The following is a 21,145-nucleotide window of genomic DNA, read 5'->3' as shown; positions in this document are numbered from 1 at the left end:
ACTGTGCAGGTTTTGTCATTTTAGCTGCAGTAACAGCCTTTAAAAATGACCCTATAACCTCCGGTTTTTCTCCCAAAATTATTGATGAGGATGAAGGTACCTGTGTACAAGTTTTCTTGAATTTTGTATCGGGGCTAATAACTCATTTTATTGTCATATTGTTACTATGTGTGTTTAAGTGTACGAAGCTGCCCTATGCTCACAGCATGCTGAAGCGCTGAACTGCTGCTCACACACAGCACAGCAGACAGGGTCTCCATCAGTCCCTTTCACAGCACTTTAATCAGCAACGCTCACCCATCTCCAATGGTCTGACACACCCCCTCTACAGTACAATCACCAATACTCATACTCACACTTCCTGAGTTAAAGTGTTACTAAACCCACAACAGTAAAATTCATGTGTATATGCAGTTAAGCAGGCTTGTTATACTAATATATATATATATATATATATATATATATATATATATATATATATATATATATATATATATACATATACATACATACATACATACATACACTATACAGTGAATCTAAAAAGGGGTTAATGAGGTTGTAAACCTCAAAAGAAAATAAATAAATAAAAAAACCTGCAAGACAAAGACATAATGACCTAGTATGCATTGCATACTAGCTAATTATGAAATACTTACCTTAGAACGATATTCCTTCAGTGCGTATGGGCCGTTGATGTCGTTGGCAGCATATATATATATATATATAAATATATAGTAAACGTCTCCTAAACGGTGCAAGTTTAAGAGATAGTTACAGTACCTACAGGTAAGCCTTATTACAGGCTTAACTGTAGGTACAATTAAAGAGGAAGATTTACTTCCTCTTTAATCCTGCACATTGTGTAAAAAGGTTGTTTGATCCTGTCTTCCCTGATCCTCTTCTTTTACTGTCCCCACCCAATCCTTCTGCTGATAGAACAGAGCCTTGGGGACACTCTACACATGATCAGTTTGGTGTATACTGCTAGAGAGGTTTATTTATTTATTTTGGGGGAGGGTGCATGTGATCGGCACAGGGCCAATCAGCACTCTCCAGACAGAGGGTCAGGAGTCATGCAGCCTCATAGGACAGTTAGAGGAGAATGAAAAAAACTCCTCCTACAAGCTTTAACCAGTGCTCGGTCTGACACTGATAGAAGCCACAAGACTGCTATATACTGCCGATGAGAAAGGGTATTATTATCAATATATATTTATTAAAATAATTTCATTTCCATGCTCTGTGTACTGTGAGAGACCAGATATAGTGAATGCAGGGTCCTGGGTTTAGTAACACTTTAACCAAAATGCTATGTATGGGTTGTGTTGGACTGATGCGCTCTGTGTGCTGAAAACATCATGATCATCCCAATTAAAAAAATATCCAAACAATCCAAATACAAAAATGTGCTTGGCACAACATTTTATCTGCAGTAGAGCGTATTTTTGTACATTTACACATTTATTTTTAACAAGTAAACATTTCCACATTGTCATCTGAATAAATAAAATGGGCTTACTTTTTTGGCAGTGCTGGTAACTTTGGTAGAATGTTAGATTCATTTTCTGCCTTATAAAATGATGTCAAGACGCTACAAATAGAAAAAGAGAATAGCAAGTATATCATTTATAACCAACTAAGAGAAAAGGAAAGAGTTTAATCCCTTGTTTAGGAAAGGCCCAAAAAAAGTTTTGCAACTTTGTGCATGTGTTAATAAAACTGTACAGATATTTTCAACTTCTTAGTATATTCTGGTGAAATATACCTTGTTTTTTATTGGACAAATTAGTCTTCATTTGGCGGTGGAGATTTTTTTCAATTATCAAAAGATAATATTTGACCCAAAAAAGTAAAAAATACAATTATATTGTGAAATTTAACTGTACTGTATACTTCTTGGCATTAATATAACTAGGGTTGCACCGATACCGATACTAGTATCGGTACCAATACCATACTTGTACTCGGGCAAATGCTCTGATGCTTTATCCGATACCTGGACAGTCAGGGGGTGATCCGTGCGGTGGTGAGGGGAGTTACAAGCACTGAAACCCCCTGTATAGATTTCAATAAAGTAGCTGACAGCCAGTTCTCCTCCTCCCCCCTCCGCAGCTTCCAGCTGCTTTATTAAAATCTATACAAGGGGGATCGGTGCTTGTAACTCCCCCCCACCTCCTCACCAATCTCCCGACTGTCCCTGTATATTCCTCCAGGCTCCTCCTGTCCTCCGCTCCAGTCCCCCCCTCCGTGTCCTTCACTACGGTCCCCCCCTCCGTGTCCTTCGCTACGGTCCCCCCCCTCCGTGTCCTTCGCTACAGTCCCCCCCTCCGTGTCCTTCACTACGGTCCCCCCCTCCGTGTCCTTCGCTACGGTCCCCCCCTCCGTGTCCTCCGCTACGGTCCCCCCCCTCCGTGTCCTCCGCTACGGTCCCCCCCCTCCGTGTCCTCCGCTACGGTCCCCCCCTCCGTGTCCTCCGCTATGGCCCCCCCCCTCCGTGTCCTCCGCTACGGCCCCCCCCTCCGTGTCCTCCGCTACGGCCCCCCCTCCGTGTCCTCCGCTACGGCCCCCCCTCCGTGTCCTCCGCTACGGCCCCCCCCTCCCTGTCCTCAGCTACGGCCCCCCCCTCCGTGTCCTCAGCTACGCCCCCCCCCTCCGTGTCCTCCGCTACGGTCCCCCCCTCCGTGTCCTCCGCTACGGTCCCCCCCTCCGTGTCCTCCGCTACGGTCCCCCCCTCTGTGTCCTCCGCTACGGTCCCCCCCTCCGTGTCCTCCGATACGGTCCCCCCCCTCCGTGTCCTCCGCTACGCCCCCCCCCTCCGTGTCCTCCGCTACGGTCCCCCCCTCCGTGTCCTCCGCTACGGTCCCCCCCTCCGTGTCCTCCGATACGGTCCCCCCCCTCCGTGTCCTCCGATACGGTCCACCCCCTCCGTGTCCTCCGCTACGGTCCCCCCCCTCCGTGTCCTCCGCTACGGTCCCCCCCTCCGTGTCCTCTGCTCTGGTTCCCCACATCTGTCGCCCCTTTTAATCTTTCAGGATATAGAGCGGAGGAAGGAGCCAGTAAATCTAGGTAAGGCTCCTTCCTATTCCAAATGAACAGAGTCAGTGATCACTGTCTCTGTCCATACATAACTGAGCATCGTAAACTGTGTTTACAATACTTCAGTTTATGAATGGAGAGGAGCCTCTGTCTCCTGTCCATTCATCTCCAGTGCAGCTGAGGCTGCTGAGAAAGGAACTGGGGACAGAGATTCCCCAGTCCCTTTCTCAGCAGCCTCAGCTGCACTGGAGATGTGTCTCAAAAGGGAGATGTCAGGGGTCTGTTAAGACCCCTGATATCTCACCAAAGCCCCCCCCACAGGGCTGATAAAAAATAAAAATAAAGAATTGTAAGAAATAAATATGTAAAAGGTTAAACTGTAACAGTAATTAAAAAATAAAAAAACACTGACACTGTCCATTCAAGAGGGAAAAAAATAAAATAAAGAGAGAAAGTACTGTGGCGGGCTATCCAGTTGCTGATCACTGCAATAGCCACAGCGATCATATGGTGAAGATTCGTTCCTTCAGAACAGTCATTAGCAAATTGGTCTCGTTGCTGGCAGCACTCTGTGCAGCTGACTTCCAGCACAGGTACGCACATGTGCAGTTCCACAAAAGACAACCCACTTTGGTGAGGCTTCATATGTGCATACACTCAGCAGCATCCTATCCTTGGCTAAAATCAGTGTCTTTGGATACTAGGGGTATTAAGGTTTGTTAGAGGCTGCAAAGATTCTTCTGTGGTTCAGGTGGTGAGATTTTGAAGGAAAGCTATGTGTTCTTGGTGGGTTCCACTATTAAAGCCATCCTGTTTCCTTTCCCTGCATGGGCAAATAGTTGGTTCCTTTTAAAAGCAAAGAATTAGGAAAGCAGTAGGTAATGTAAGGTTACTGCATTTTGTTAATGGTTTTAAAAATTTTACTACCACAACTATCCCAGCTGGGCTATGGAAGAAAATAAGCTTGTTGTAACAGTAACTGCCAAAAACACTGAAGGCGCTTCTTGAATGGCCCAAGGTAACATACAAGCAACTTTTATGTTTCTGGTGGCAGGGGGAAGTTGATCCTTGCATGTAAAGAATGCTACCACAGTGTATTGCATGTCCCCAGCAGCCATAATAACATGGGCTAGGCAAAATCCGTTATAGCCACAATGGGCCACAGTAAGTTTTAGCACTGGCATAGTTCCCAGTGTTCTTCAATAATGCTAGCATGTCTCACATTGTCCTCAATAAGATATCTGCCCATCTATGGCCACACTTATCCCAACCTTTAGGTACTTACCTGCTTTCCTCTGTCACTTCCATCCAGTGCATACAGGACACTGTTGTTTCTACAGAAAAGGAATGTAGAGTCTCAGGCTTTTCCACATCACAAAGCACAACACGTCTGGTATCAGCCAGGCCAAAAGCCAAAACTATAAGTAAAAAACAAAATTGCTCTTAAGACACTGTCATAAAGATACCAAATACACTAAATACATAAAACACAATTGATCCAAATTTACTTTTGCCATCAGGTCTCCATGCCAGGCATGACACTTCTTTCCCTGTATTCTCATTTGGAGGTAAATTCCACACTCTCTGAATATTTGCTAGTCGATGCAGCAACACCTAAAAGGAAATCATATCAACAAAATTATCTTATATACTGATTTAGTTATAAATCACAGTTTAATGTTGTCACCACAAAAATACCAAAAGCAGTTCCCTGCAAAGAATAGATTTATACCACCCTCTCCAGGTGCCCGTGTCTCCCATCTTCACTCAGCTGATGGGGTACAGCTTATGTCAGAATCCTCTGCATTCATAACTTTTAGGATTTTTGGATGCCTTTGATCCCCAATGTGCTGTTATCCAGTTCGATGACCCCTACATCACTATTATGCTGCTCAGCCCTAAAGCACCCTTGGGGCCCAACATATTTAGCTGCAGATTGCCTAAGGCAGTTGATAAAGATAGTAGGTCACCGCTGTAAGATTTATCCTGCACACACTGAGGCAAAGGATGCAAAATAGCAGCATATACCTGTATAATACACACTTCAAAAATGAGGTAATTACAATCTATCCTAACAATAACAGACTCATAAAGAGTACATTAAAAAGTTGTACTGTATACAAGGTGTTAAAATGTAAAATAAAATCTTCATGAGTCTATAGTTATTTGGTTAGATTGTAAGTGCACAATTATAAAAGAAGCTTTCAAAATACGCTTTTAATTCATGTTGTTTTAACAGCTGTCACTTGATTGGTTGTTTGATCAGCTGAGGACAGCTACTTATTCAGGTGACAGAAAAGACCAAGTTAGCCTTATGATTAAAGTTGAAGTTTATTATATTTGATTTTGGGATACAGCAACAAACATTAGGTGTGTTTAATGGCGTGCATGGCATTACTTGCAGGCGGCTGGCTGCTTCTCCTAAAATCATTCCTGCATCCTCAGCGGCGCATACTGCTGAGTGGCTGTCTTCCAGCCTTCTGAAGGTTAACACAGCAGCTGCTACAGAGAAAAAAAAAATTGTGCAGCTCACCTGACTCCTCCTGCCCTTCCCAACATTCATATCGTTCATACTGCTACACTTCTGTAACTCATCACCTTCTGTGATGGCGGGTGGAGATGCCGTCATTCAGTACCTCCTCATCCTTTCTTCACAAAACATGATGCATTGTGTTACAATAGTGTTGAATGAATGAGAGGGCAGAAGGGGTTTTTAGCAATGTAACCTTTCTCTGTAGCAACTGTTGTTAATCTTCACAGTGCCAAAGACACTTGCTCAGGGCAGTATCTGGCAGCGGAGAAGGACACACTGAGGGTGTGATATTTAGCAGAAGCAGCCATCTGCAGGTAATGAGATACATACCAATACACATTGGTGCTGCATTCCAAAAGAAAAAAAAAAAATAGGATAGTTTGTACTCACCGTAAAATCCTTTTCTCTGTAATTCACTGACCAACACAGCTCCTCTCTAGGCATTAGTTGTAATAAAACACTCAGAACTCTTTAGTTCCGCCTAGGGGGCGGTCCCTTGGGCAACAACCCTCCAGCCTGCCATGCAGTCATCAGTATGTCAACAAGCAGTATAACGTAAAGAGAAAAAGGAGGGGCGGGTGCTGTTTCGGTCGGTGAATTACAGAGAAAAGGATTTTACGGTGAGTACAAAAAAATCCTATTTTCTCTTATATTCACCAACCGAAACAGCTCCTCTCTTAGCCATTGGGACGTCCCCAAGCTGTGCCAAACGAGGAGCGGGAAAACAGCATAGAAACTTCATCCACCATGGCAAGTGGGAACTAGTGAAACTTTACCCACCAAACAACAACAGTGCGTGGAGAAATCCACCACAAAAACAGGGTACCCTCAACAGGACTGACTACCCACAACCGCAACAAAAACTGTGGAATGTAATGCAACAGCGCATTAACTTAACGGTACTGCATTTTTATTTTTAAAAAAAACAGGAAAAAATTAAATATATTGCATATTCAATTGCAACTGTACAGCCGCCTGCAAAACTTTGCGGCCAAAACTGGTATCAGCCGATGCACTGACGTCTACCTTGTAGAACTTGGTAAACGCGTGGACAGACGACCAGGTCGCTGCTTTACACACCTGCGCAACAGAAGCTTGGTGTCGGAAGGCCCAAGACGTTCCAATTGCCTTTGTAGTGTGGGCCGTGACCAGAAAGGGGGGCACCTGCTCCTTCTAGGCGTAGGCTTGCACTACAATCTGTCTGATCCACCTGGAAATGGTGGCTGACGAGACCGCCATGCCTTTCTTTAGACCAGCGACCGAAACAAACAATGAGTCTGACTTCTGAAAGGGAGCAGTGGCAGACAAATACACCTTAAGAGCCCAAACCACGTCCAGAGCGTGAAGGGTCACCTCCTTAAGGTGTTTTGGCTTAGGACACAGAGATGGTAACACAATGTCCTCATTGATATGAAAAGCCGAGACCACTTTCGGCAGAAAAGACGGTTGCGGACGCAACACCACCTTATCCTTGTGGATAACCAGATAAGGCGACTTGCAGGACAAAGCCACCAGTTCTGAAACCCTCCTGGCTGATGTGATGGCCACTATAAAGACCACTTTCTGGGAAAGAGTCAACAGGGGAACCTCCCTGATATTTTCACACGGCGGTTTTTGAATCGGTGGACGCACCGGAGGGACTACATGTTGCACCCCCTGAACAAAGGTACTCACTAATGAGCGAGATGCCAAGGGTTGCTGTAAAAAGACAGCCAAGGCTGAAATTTGCCCCTTAATGGTGCTTAACGCCAATTTCTGGTCTACTCCTTGCTGAAGAAACAGCAGGATCCTGGATATGGAAAAGGAGAACGGATGCCATCCTTTCTCCTCACACATGGAAATGCCTTTCAGGTACAATGATATATCTTCTGAGAAGAAGATTTCCACACCCTCAACATAGTTGGGATCACCAAGTCCAATAGACCCCGGTTCCTCAACACCTGGCTCTCAATAGCCATGCCGTTAAAGCCAGCGATGGTAAAGCAGGATGGAAAAAAAAAAAAAAAAAAAATCGGACCTTGAGACAGAAGGTTCTCTCGTAACGGCAGTCGCCATGGGACGTCCGCCACCAGGCGCACCAGGTCTGCGTACCAGGGATGCTGAGGCCAATCTGGGGCAATCGGTATTACTGGGATCCCCTCAACTTCCACTCTGCGAAGCAGATGTGGTAACAGTTTCAGTGGAGGAAAGGCGTAGATCAGCTGGTAATGATCTCACGGAGCCACCAGCGTGTCTGATGAGTCTGCCCACTGATCTCTTGTCCTGGACACGAATCTCGGCACCTTCCGATTGAGACAGGAGGCCAGACGATCCACGTCTGTTGTGCCCCACCTCAGGCACAGTAGCCTGAATACCTCCGGATGCAATGCCCATTCTCCTGGGTCCAGCATCTGGCGACTCAGATAGTCCGCCTGCCGGTTCTCCACTCCCGGGATGTAAATGGCCGACAGGGCCAGTACGTGTCGCTCTGCCCACCGAAGTATGTGAGCGACCTCCTGAGCAGCGCCTGAGCTTCTTGTTTCCCCTTGGTGACTGACATATGCCACAGCCGTGGCATTGTCTGACTGGATCCTGATCGGACGCCCCTGAAGTCTCATCGACCATGTGGAGAGGCAAAGCCTGATCGCCCTCTCGCTTCTCTGGAGTCCAGCAGCAAGCCCAAGTACTCCAGATGCCGGGTCTCTACAATCACCGACTTCTTTAGGTTCAACAGCCACCCAAATTCTTGCAGGGTCTGCATGGTGATCACCACATCCTCCTCTAATTCTGAGGTAGAAGATGCCCTCAGGAGGAGATCGTCTAGGTATCCCACGATCACGATCCCACATTGCCGCAGCAACACCAAAACTGGAGCCAATACCTTGGTAAAGACTCGGGGGGCTGATACCAGACCAAAAAGGGAGAGCCACAAACTGGTAGTGGGCTTCCCCGACTGCAAACCCCAGAAACTTTTGATGCCAAAGGCATATGGGTATGTGCAGGTACGCATCCTGGATGTCTAAGGACGCCAGGGAGTCCCCTTGATGGAGTGCAGCGACTACTGAGCGAACTGATTCCATTCTGAACCTCTGTACTTTCACAAAGTGATTGAGGGCTTTTAGGTCCAAGATTGGACGTACCCCTTTCTTCTTGGGAACTACAAACAGATTTGAGTAGAATCCCTTGAAACGTTCCGATTCCGGAACCAGTACAACCACCCCGCGACTCAGCAGGTGCCTTACTGCCCCCAAGAGGGCCTCCCGGCGAGCCGGGGACACAGGTATGCTGGAGGGGAAGAATCTGTTTGGCGACCAAGAGAGAAACTATCTTGTAGCCGGAGGAAATCAGATCGCAGACCCATTGGTCGGTAAGCCGAGAGGACCAACGGGCTACAAACTCCCGAAGGCGACCCCTCACCCGAGACATGGGTGGGGCAAACCTTCATGCGGTAGCACTTTTGTTCGCAGGCTTGCGGTTCCAGGGACGTCTTTGTCCTTCCGTGGTCGTCCTGTCGGGCTGGGGACGTTTAGCCGAAGCTCCGGGTGGACGAAAAAGCCGCTTGTGAGCGGAAAAAAAGAGCCCTTGCCTACGGCATGGCTCCTTAGCCTTCTTGGCAAGTGGGAGTAGGGTACTCTAACCACCAGTGGCATTTTTTTTTTTATTCAAGTATTTTTATTGATTTTCAAAAACAAAAAACAAAGAAACATGAACAACACTTAAACATACATTGTTCTTATATGGTGTCAATGTGATCCTTGCAGGAGTCCTGCAATTACCTTTTCATTCATAGACATCAGGTATGGTATACACATTCCGTTATTGGTTATATCAGCACTATCCACTGGGTCATGGGGTGGTGCTATGCACAGCTATATATGGTATGGTAACATATTGTTGATACAATGCGTACATTTGGCATCCGCTTGGGGGCCATTTCATGATTGGGATCAGCTAAGGAGCCTCTGAAACAGTGGAGGGGTCTGCCAACCAATTAGACCAGATTTTGTTGTATTTGTTGGGGCAGCCTCTGTTATCATATGTGTCCTTTACAGAGGAAGGCTATTGTTAATTAATCGTTTCCACGGGGTGAGGGGGGGGGGGGTTGGTTTACGCCAACTAAGGGCTATGGCTTTGCGGGCATAGAACAGGAGAAATCCCACCAGTGTGTGTCCCGCCACCGTAGGAATTAGTTGTTCTACCAGGCCTAAGATACAGATAGACATTGATGGTTGTAGTGGCACAGAGGTGATTTGTGTGATAAATTCTAGTATCTCTTTCCAATAGTCGACAATTGCCGGACAGGTCCAGAAGACGTGTGTGAATTCTCCAGGGGTCCCACCACACCTCCAACATCCAGGAGGGGAGTCGGGGTTCATTTTGTGTAGTCTATGAGAGGTGAAATATGCCTGGTGGGCTATCTTAAATTGGATCAGGCGATCTCTCAGTGAGACTAGGGAACTGAATGGGAAATCCCATATGTAATCCCAGTCATCAGTGTCAAAATTGGAGATATCACGGGACCATCTGGACCTTAGTTTTTCCAGAGTTGGGAGGGAGATGATAGTGAGGTGTGAATATAGTTTAGAAGTGGGTTTTTTCCCACAGCCTGACCTAAGAAGGTCCTCTAATGAAGATTGGACTAGTTGAGGAGGAGAGTTGGGGAATTGGTGGCTGAAGGCATGGGAGAGTTGAAGGTATCTGCACCAGTGGCATTTTTAATAATGTCATCCAAAGAGGCTCCAAAGAGCCGGCCACCAAGGAAGGGAAGATCCCTGAGATCAGTCAGGGCTTTTTTGGATGCCTGGTCAGCAGACCATCATTTTAACCAAATCAGGCGCCTCAGCACCACTGCTGACACTGAAGCCCTGGAAGAGTATCCTGGGGCACGTCACAAACGTACTTAAGACCTTGCACTAGTTGGTCTGCTAGTTCCACGCAGACAGGAGAAGCCTGTTCCTCTCCCAATTCGCGGTAAAACAGTTTTGCCCACTAAGTGCGGATGCCAGTACTGGTCGCACGGCTGACTCCACAACCATAAACAAGGAACGAGCCACTGCCTCGGCCTTCCTGTCAGTGGGATCCTTAAATGCAGGATTCCCCTCTACCGGGATCGTGGTTACTTTATTTAACCTGGATATTGGGGGTCCACGACCGGAGGAGCCGACCATTTCTTGAGACAGCTTTCCTCAAAAGGGTATTTGGATTTGGGGACCAAAAAGGTCCATAACGGGGGGACCGGTACATCAGCAGAGGGATCTGCTGGCTCCTGAATCTTCAGGGTATCATGCACAGCTGTGATAGGTGCTCCAACCAGCGCTTTGTCACGCACAGACCTGGACGGGGACTCATCCTCACTGTCCGAACGGTCCTGGTCAGCGTCATCTGACAAGACAGAGCAGGGGTCACCAGCCTCAGCAGGACCCGAGTCTGCGTCAGAGCTCTCCCCAGAGGACAGGGGAGCAGGGGCCACTTTTTTGTACCCTTCTTCCCACGTGCCGCCTCCATCTTGGCAACAAACTAATTGAGGACCGCTGTCAGGGTGTCCATGGGCACTACACAGTCCACAGGCGACCAGGTTGCAATTGCCTGGATTTCGGGGGAAGAAACACCAGTACCTGAAGCCATGCTGACCCTACCCTGTCTGACAGTGACAGTCCCACCCTCCTTACTGCCGCTGGCTGAGGGGCTCTCACCAGGAAATCACCAGGAAAATGACTGCTGAAGCCCAGGAGAGCATGCTGCCCTTGCCCACACCTAAAATGGCCACCGAAAGCAGCTCCATGAGGTAGAGGGAGAAATCAATGGTGGTGAGCACAGCAATGCGCAGCACATCAGCATGGCCTATTAGACACCTTTCAGGGACTTGAAGAACAGGACCCAGGACACAGCTAGCCAGCACAAACCCCCCCCCCCCCCCCCGGTGAGAGCCCCTGCATAGACACACACACACCGCTCAGCAGCCACATGCAGCATCCCCCACAGGGAGGGAAAATAGGGACAGGGAGAGAAGAGAGGGAGGCGAGGGACCCCCAAATCGACCTCCCAGGGAATGCCCAGCTGCTCAGCCCCGCCGAGACAGGGAGACCTGAAGAGCTGGGAGACATTCCATCACAGACCCACTCACTGATCAGTACAGGGTGGCATACTGTGACGCAGACATCAGTAGCCCAGTCATATGTATGCCCCGGGGCATAAAAGCTCACCGACCACCTCTTCAGCTGAGGTTTCATCGTGGCCTGCCAAGCGTGTAGCTGCGGCCTGCACACACTGGATGGCTGGACTGGGGAGACTACAAGGATAAGAGTATCCAGCCTGGCACCCAGCCGGTTGTTGATAGTAGATCACAGGATCAATTATCTTGCACAAAAAGTTACGCTTCTGTAGAAAAAAAAAGCATGGACCGATGGGCCCGCAGGGTTCCTAGGTCCTTCTCCTTCACTAGACAAAAAAAAAACTGATGACTGCATGGCAGGCTGTAGGGTTGTTGCCCAAGGGACCGCCCCCTGGGCGGAACTAAAGAGTTCCGAGTGTTGTATTACAACTAATGCCTAGTATTCTCCTAGTAATGGGCATAACAACCCAATGGCTAAGAGAGGAGCTGTGTTGGTCGGTGAATATAAGAGAAAAACTAATTATACTAGACTTTAGCTTAAAGATACTTGCAAAAATCACCAAGTTCCAACGTTTGTGATCATTTGTCTCCATAAAATGTCTCCTTACCTTGACGTTTGTGCAGAAGCAGAACTAAACTCCAAATTACTTACCTGTGCTTCAATAGTCCAATGCCTGCAAGGTCTCTCACCAGCATCTTAAGAGTGCTGGTCTTAGGCCATTTTGACTGGCTGGTGCAGGATGCCACCACTCCTGTACATGTGCAGGAGTAGTCATCCCAGCACAAAACCATTGTGTCAGAATGTAAACGGAGCTGTGCATTGACCCACAGAAGACAGTAAGCAGGCCAGTAGGTTTATTTTATTGCAGTAGAGATATTGCATGTCTGTTTGCAGTTTATGGGCACACTTCAATCAGCATGGCTTAGCACGGGCAAGTATAGCCTCTAGTAAAGTGAAAGCGATTTACAGAAGGGTTTTCTGTCTAGGTGGACTTCTTACCATAGGCAGAACTTTTACCATAAAACGGCTATAACAGCTTATTTTAGGTAACAATATATCTCTACACATGAGTCAATTTGTGTTCACACCAATGTCTACTTGGCTTGATACATTCATTTGAATGTTAATTTCCTTTTAATAAAAACCTATTGCAAGTGAATATGAATTTCCTTTGTCTCATGGCTACACAGCTGTACTGCCTCAAACAGCCAGGTTTCTGATATGAAAATGATATATTGCTGCATTTAAAGCCCCTTCCACACAGGACGGGCTCCGTTGGCATTTGTCTGCTCAGTGGGGAATTTGCCCGCTGATCTATGCTGAGTAGGCGGATGGCTGGTCCGTGTCCGCTCATGCACAGTGGACACAGACAGAGCCTGTTCTCATCTATGGGCCGTCGAATGTAAACAGACTGCCTGTTTGTTTTCATCCGACTGTCACTGAATGTGCCAGACGGATGGTGAACAAATCCCCATCCATCTGTTTTTTGCATTGGATCAGATGTCAGCAGGTGTAAACAGACACCTGCCGCTCCATAGAGGAGACTGGAGGGTCAGATCACATCCGCCTGAAAAACCGACAAGCTAGCGTTAAAGGGGTTTGAATCTACCAGGTGTTGATACAAACACACAACCTACCTCTCCAGTTTTGTTAACAAGTGCAATAAGATCCCTTCTAGGTGACCATGACATAAATATGATTTCATGGGGCAACTGCTTCTCTCCAACCTGACGAAACGACCGCATTGTTGTCTATGCGTTACAGCATGCAGTTAGTCTTTCACTGGTTTTCTCACTGAAATCACAAAAAGAAAGACATATTAAATGTTATTTTTTTACTTCTTTTATAAGCAAACTTAAAGTTTACAAATCAACCATCGTACACTATTATGAACCATACATTGAAATGTAAAGATGTTGTACAAATATAAACAAGTGCTATTCTGAGCGTGAAATCACAAAATATGCAGAGGACATTATCAGATCAACTGAACCATTTGCTCCAGAAGGACATGATTCCAGGTACATGTAAGAAAGACCTGTGTGTCCAAGTAACTCATGTAAACAAATTCACTCATAATATAGTATGTAAAAATGTTAACGCCTAATTGTAGCTTTTTGTTTAATTTATTTTATGTTAGATGAAGTCAGGGTGCATAAAAAGTAAAAAGTCTTTAAACGTCTCTTAGTACCTGGTTTTGACAGGTACCCATTCCCGCTCGGATCATCTAGGCGATTTAACCAGAAGTCCTCCTCTCCCACTCCCTCCCCACAGTCATCTGGGACACATCACATGTTCCAGAAGACTGCAGGACCATTCCCAATGCGCACCATGGCTCACGCATGTGTAGTGGGCATCTGGCTGTGAAGCCACAAGCTGTCACAGTCGGGTGCCCACAACTGAGATGGCGGCACCAAGTGTATGGAAATTCTCCGAAAATGTGGTTGTCATTTGAAAGATTTTGTTTGATTTTGGAATGAATGGACTTTACCAAACGAAAGCCACACTCACGGTTAGAAATGTGTAAGAACATTTTCCATCCTGCTCCTTCTAAATTTCTCATCAATGCGGTCAAAAACAATTGTCAATTTGACCACAATCAAAAGGAAAAACAAACTTTCTTAGAACCTTCTTTCTCCAAGAATTTTCATTTAATCTATGGCCAGCTTTGTAAAATTTTTCTTGAATGAACAAATATTTCAAACAGTGAATGTGGTTTTCATTCGGTAAAGTCCATTCATTCCAAAATCATATATGTTACAAGCAAATATAAGTTATTGTAAACCCTTTTTTTTTTAAATAACATACATATCATACTTACCTCCACTGTGAAGTTTGTTTTGCACAGTGTGCCCTCAAAACTCATCTTCTGGGGTCCCCGGCGGCGCTCGTGGCTTCTTCATGCATTGGTAAATCACCTGAGAGAAGCACGCTCTCCCAAGAGGTTACCGTGCAGTCACACCCCCGAGTCGAGAATTTGCATCCATAGACACAGAATGCCAGACTCAGCCCTGCCCCCCCCCAACATTGGATTTGATTGACAGCAGCGAGAGCCAATGGCTGCACTGCTATCAATCTATCCAATCAAGAGCCGAGAACCCCAGGCAGAGAGGAAAAGCGCATCTCCGTCGAGGGAACGAACAGGCTCAGGTGAGTAAAACGGAAAATGGGAGGGGGGGCTAGTCACTGTCAGAAGTTTTTTCACCTTAATGTGTAGGATATATTAAGGTGTTTAACCACTTCAATACAGGGCACTTAAACACCTTCCTGCCCAGACCAATTTTGAGCTTTCAGCGCTGTCGCACTTTGAATGACAATTGCGCGGTCATGCTACACTGTACCCAAATGAAATTTTTATCATTTTTTCCCCACAAATAGAGCTTTCTTTTGGTGGTATTTGATCACCTCTACGGTTTTTATTTTTTGCGCTACAAATAAAAAAATACAGAAAATTTTGAAAAAATAATGTTTTTTTTTGTTTCAGTTTCAAAACTTTGTAAATAAGTACGTTTTCTCTTTCGCTGATGGGCACTGATGGGGCTACACTGATGGGCACTGATAAGGCGGCACTGATGGGCACCAATGTGACAGATGCGAGTGAGGGAAAGCCGATCACCGGCTATTCCCATTTACACTGTGATCAGCCGTGATTGGACACGGCTGATCATGTGGTAAAGAGTCTCCGTCGGAGACTCTTTACCGAGATTGTAGTTGCCGGGTGTCAGACTGACACCCCGCAACAACGATCGCATATGACGTCCGGTCAGGATTATGAAACCACTTTGCCACCGTCAATTGCCTATAGGGTGGGCGGCAAGTGGTTAAAACCCCTTTAAATCTTTTGCATGACAACTGAATGTTCTGAGAACGTTCATACACTTTTTCCTAAGAGCCCTTTCCCACTGGGAGGTGCTTGAAAACCGCCCATAAAACACTGAGCACTTTTCAGGCATTAGCGGTTTTGAAGGTCATGCGACTCAAAAACGTCTTCAAGAACCATTTTGAAGCACTTTTGAAGCGCTTCCCATTCATTTCAATGGAAAAGGGTGCTTTTCTTAGCACTCCAAACATGCTCCGAAGATGCTGTTTACAGGAATTTTTTTCACCTCCCCTCCAGCACACCACCCCAGGGTGAAAGCATTTATTGATTTTAATGGAAATAGGGTTTTGTAAGCTTTTCAGGTGCTTTTTTTTTAGCGCCAAAGTGCTTGAGAAGCACCTCCGTGTGAAAAGGCTGTAAGACTTTTCGTTTGAAATGCTATCCATTTATGGCCAGCTGAAATGTTGCCGAGCAGAATAGTTGTGACTGAGCAGGGTGGGATGTCAGACCGCTGGAGACAGGCGGCTTCTCTCATGCGCAGTACAGCAGTTCTGATCTTCAGCCTGCTGTTGAAGGGGAGATTGAGATATGGCACTTCCTGTTATAATGTGACAACTGGCTTCCAATAGTGCAGTTGCGTTGTCACCCTGTCACATCCGATAGACAGCTACACATACCAGTGAGTCCTGTAAACAATACAGGGTATATGAATGGGAGCAGTTCACACTGGTGCATTGCACTAGTTTGCAGTAGAAAAAAAAAAAGTATACCAAGCCCTACTTTCAACGCAATGCATGTTAGCACAACACACATCAATGCAGCAGCCGGCACAGTTTAGCTGCTATACAGGAGACCCCTTCCATGTTCCAGGAAGTAAAGAAAAAAAAATACACATTAAAGTGGAACTTTAGTCAGAAACTTGAAGCAACTCTTCAGTTATTTTTTCATCTATGAAATCTTCTGCCCTTGTTTTAACTTTGGATAGTAAAACCTTTTTTCTGCCAGTAAATACCTTATACAGCCCACTTCCTGTTTCTTGTCTGGTAAAAAGCCTAGGTGTATGACATCATACACAGATCTCTCTCTCCCTCTTGTGAGAGTTTGTCAGGAAGGGAGGGGGGGGGGGGGGGTATGAATTATAAGAGGGCCAATGAGAGCTGCAGAGCTGGAGGTGTGCCTCTGTGTACATCCAGGAAGTAAACAGCCAGCAGCTTCAGCTGCTCACAGTTAAAATGGATGCAGCCAGACTTAGTCGGGGGAGATTTCTGCAGCATATTTGGCAAGTACAGAATCACAGTATATATAGAATAATATGCAAAGTGGCTGGAGGGAAGCTTCAGAATGGCAAATATGTTTTTATTACAAATTATGTAAGCAGACTGCAGTTCCTATAAGTGCTGCCAGATAACTTCAGGTTGGCCACATTTACAGTTATAGCTATGTAAAACTTTAAAAATAAGTGCCTATATGGATTAAAATCCAGTAATACTCTGTTTCACCCTGCTCTGCACATGCTCAGTTGCTCTCCATTTTTAGGCACTGCTGAGTTTGTAGACGCCGATCTGCTCACAGCCTTAAAGCGCAATTAAACCCTCCTATCCTTTACAGCCAAGGAAGCTACTTCTGTTTGATCTGCAACTGCCATGGTGCTGCACATGTGATCAGTTATGACACCAGGCATTTGATGATTTGACAGTTTGGTTGAGAACAAGCAAATGTGACAGTTAGCAATACCGGCATTCCAGGAATGTAACTGTTTTTTGAGACCATTAAATCTATAGTTTTAGTTCCGCTTTATGATTTACCGCTGTTCAGGGGCTGTTAGCTTCAGCAAAACAACTGCCTCCGGCAAGAAGAAGCAATGCTGGAGGCAATTTACAGTACACACACATTTTGATAGCATAATTATTCATGTGGAATGTATTTATCAAGTTGTTATGGGTAAAGTTCAGTTTTAAGGCCTCATTCACATGGGAGTACCGATCTGTACACCCACAGAAAGGTGTGGGGGGGGGGGGGGGGTCTTCAGCCATGCAAGCAGTCATATTTATGTCTACTATTACACCGCAGCGGCACTGACACAGCCATTTGGGGACAACACATATGGCTGTCAAATTGGGACCAACAGCTGTGTTTGTGCCACAATCACGGCTGCTAATAAGGTAGTACAGCCGGGCCATTTGTATTGTCATTCTGCTGACACTGATCTCCCTGATCTAGCTGCAGGCACTTTTTCCATGCTTCCTCCATTCACCCACGGCTCCCGGGTGGTCTACATCATTGGCCCCATTAGTTCATTCACATTGGCCCAAGAGGCTGTATCATGGAGGTATTCTTTTTCCTTATTCGGGTGCAGGCGAATTAACACCATCCCCCTTGTATTTGTCAATAATGACAATAAAGTTGCAGGCCTGGCAGAGTCACAGCAGCTTCTTCATTGCCTGCCTCCTTCAGCAAGTCAATACTGGAGGAGAGCGGCAGCGGCCATCATCATCATCAGTGTAGCACACTGTTACTACTGAGTGAGGGGAAGCGGGAACCATCAAGGCTGCAGAGGATTATTTTTCTTCAAAAAGGTTCAGTCACAGCCAAGACTTCCCCCTTCACCTAAGCCAGGGTTATGCAATTAGCGGACCTCCAGCTGTTGCAGAACTACAAGTCCCATGAGGCATAGCAAGACTCTGACAGCCACAAGCATGACACCCTAAGGCAGAGGCATGATGGGACTTGTAGTTTTGCAACAGCTGGAGGTCCACTAATTGCATATCTCTGACCTAAGCCATGCTCTGGGTGTTGCCCACGATTGAATTATACAACAAAATGTGATCATCTTCATTGATGGATGATCATATTTAGCTGCTGTACAATTCATCATCATGATTATTTCACAGTAGGGGTGCTTTGAGCCACCGCACCTGTACTGTGCGATAATGAGGGTGATCACAGAAAGGCAGTGAGTGCATCCTTGGTCCCATTCACATAGGGCGCACACATGCATCTCCCATGCAGGGATTTTTACCAGCATGGTGTTGTGTGCATCCCTAGGCTGGTGTGTCATTTAGTTCTACTGGGACACATGGCTGCATTGACACATTCACATTTACCCAATATGTGTTGGAGGTACGTGTCCCAATAGGAATAAATGAGACACCTGGCCTGGGGATGCACGCAACACAGTGCTGGTAAAGGTCCCTGCACGGGAGATGCATGTCTGCGCCCCCTGGGAATGGGCCCTTACATCTATGTTTGGGGGGTTGGTAAAAAGATTGTGTGTGTTTTTACTGCCCCAACCACTCCACCTTATACTGCAAAGAAGGAGAGATAATATATGCTGTGGCCGTGATGCTTCTTGTGCAGTTAAAATAACTCCCGCTGTTAAATTCAGCCACCACCCGCCCCCGTTTTCCTGGGCTCTCCCATTCAATTAGGTTGGGTTGGCAGCCCACAAAGCAGGAGGAGCATCTGTTTCTCCCTCCCCTCTGTGACAACTGAAGCTATGAGGATTTCATCACTTCCAGTTCTGTATTCACCTGGATGGTACCAGCCAGGAAAGCAGCCAATCAAACCGATAGGTTGCCTTGGAGGGCAGAGGAGGGATCAGGGGTCTAATAAACCCCAGATCTCTCCATAAAGAGTAGCTGTCACTGCCCAAGGTATCATAAATATCACTTGTGGACAAAACTGCATTTTTTTTTTTTAGAGGTGGGTGCAGGGGTCAGGATCAAGTGTGGGCACAGGGGCGGGCCAGGTAGGCTTTATGGGGCCCTGTGATTTCTAACAGGGACCCTGGCCACAACTGCATCCCAATACACATGAATGGGACTGCCTCCTTGTGGGTATGCAGAATCCCATGTGGGCAAAGACGGCCCTTAGCACTGATTACAGATAGGTACCCGGTGTGACTGAGGGCTTGTTTACACTGGAACGCAGCGCAGGAAAGGTGCGTTCTATGCGCCCTGCCCACACCACACGTGAACATACCGCAATTTGGGTGCCAATAACTTAATGGCACAAAAAAATCCATCTCGCCACTGCAGACTGTGTGTGGCCACCAACAATGAATTCGGGCGTGTTTGCAAACCCCACGTGCCCGCCAGGAAGCCGACACTCCGCAGCGCCAATCACAGGTAGCGAGACATTTCCTGATCTGTGCAGCCACGGATTGGGAAATGTCTCACTACCTGCGATTAGCTGAGTGCCAGCTTCCTGGCAGGCGCGCAGGGTTGCGAACACGCCCGAGCCCATCCCTAGTGGCCACCAAACCACTTAGTATGGCAACACCATGCGATTTGGTGCGGTGCAACCTGAAAATATAGCGCTTGTACTACTTTTTCTAAACAATCCAACAAAACACAACAATGCCTCCCAACCCGGACAACAGATAGTGAATGAAAGCGTACGGTGCTCACCACTTCCTGCTGGCGGGAACGTCAATGAGAGAAACAGAACAACCCCCCGCACTGCAGACACGCAGGAATACTTTATTCAGGACGGGATAAAAATGAACACGCCTGCTTCCAGGCTCACGCGTTTCAGTGTGTGGGTCTTTAGTCACAGCAACATGCTTGTTACACACGGCTGAACCGCGTGAGCCTGGAAGCAGGCGTGTTCATTTTTATCCTGCATGTCTGTAGTGCGGCTCGCTCCGCACCGCTTTATCTCATTACGTCTCCTGTGTTCAGTGTGTTTGGCGGCTCATTGAAATGAACGAGATAAAAAAAACACAGTGTGTGAATGGGGCCCTCAGGCTTTAGAGACACACATCAATGTACATGTGATGACCACACATCTATGTGAATGGACCCTAAAGATACACTGACTGAAGGGAATGCTCCATGTTAGACTGACTACTCCCTCATACATGTAAGACTGACACCGTACAGAGTGCAGACACATCCGTGGAGCCGCTGCACTGAAGACACACAACACCCGGAATGTCCGATTCCCGCCATTCATAAACGGAAGAATTATACTGTACAACTCCGTACACCGACAACACGTACCGAGCGCCAGGACCTCCGCCGACGTCACCGTCACGTGATCAGCTCTGGGAGGGGCGGAGTGGAGCTCTAGGAATGGTTCTGGGGGTGGGGCTTAGTCGTTGTTATAAACTTTAATACAGCGTGTAGGCGGCACTGCAGGTAATGTTGTGTTAGATGTGCCGTTTACTTCTATAGAGACAGAGCGCAGCTACAGAGGTGTGGAAAAGCTGGAGGTTCCTTCCATGGTTTTGGGGATCCGGGCTGTGACATGATGTGAGCGGGGAACACTGCAGGACAAGTAGGTAAGTATAAGAATAGAGAATAACCCAGCCTGGGAGGAGGAGCTCCGCTCATTCATATATAAAGAAAGTAAAGTCGGCATCTCCAATTCCTGTATCTGCTGAATTCTAATAAACAGACACCTGTGTCCTCGCCTGTCCATGGATCCAGAGCCGCCCTCGTCTGTCCATGGATCCCGAGCCCCCCTCGCCTGTCCATGGATCCCGAGCCATCCTCGCTTGTCCATGGATCCCGAGCCGCCCTCGCCTGTCCATAGATCCCGAGCCCCCCTCGCCTGTCCATGGATTCCAAGCCTGTCCATGGATCTCGAGCCGCCCTCGCCCGTCCATGGATCCCGAGCCAGTACTCGTCTGTCCATGGATCCCGAGCCAGTCCTCGC

General features: G+C 46.9%; 1 protein-coding gene across 3 annotated transcripts in view; it reads right to left on the bottom strand.

Annotated features, from left to right (window-relative positions):
- The window catches only part of ANAPC4 (anaphase promoting complex subunit 4), a 131,607-nt gene extending 111,063 nt beyond the window's left edge, over positions 1-20,544 (bottom strand). The window contains exons 1-5 of one of the 3 annotated variants that reach the window (XM_077456874.1): positions 20,488-20,544; positions 13,302-13,458; positions 4,548-4,653; positions 4,325-4,457; positions 1,523-1,594 (exon numbers count right to left, since the gene is read on the bottom strand). In XM_077456874.1, coding sequence (XP_077313000.1) covers positions 1,523-1,594; positions 4,325-4,457; positions 4,548-4,653; positions 13,302-13,409 — 419 coding nt within the window. In that variant the 5' untranslated portion in view covers positions 13,410-13,458; positions 20,488-20,544. The other 2 variants (XM_077456875.1, XM_077456876.1) reach the window with 2 other exon arrangements.
- Between the last annotated feature and the right edge of the window lie 601 nt (positions 20,545-21,145).

Source organism: Lithobates pipiens, unplaced genomic scaffold (assembly GCF_037356315.1).
Source record: "Lithobates pipiens isolate NorthernLeopardFrog02 unplaced genomic scaffold, aLitPip1_a1.2 Scaffold_27, whole genome shotgun sequence".
Classification (NCBI taxonomy): Eukaryota; Metazoa; Chordata; class Amphibia; order Anura; family Ranidae; genus Lithobates; species Lithobates pipiens.
The sequence above is the reverse complement of the archived record's forward strand: the minus strand, read 5'-3'. Positions and strand labels throughout refer to the sequence as shown.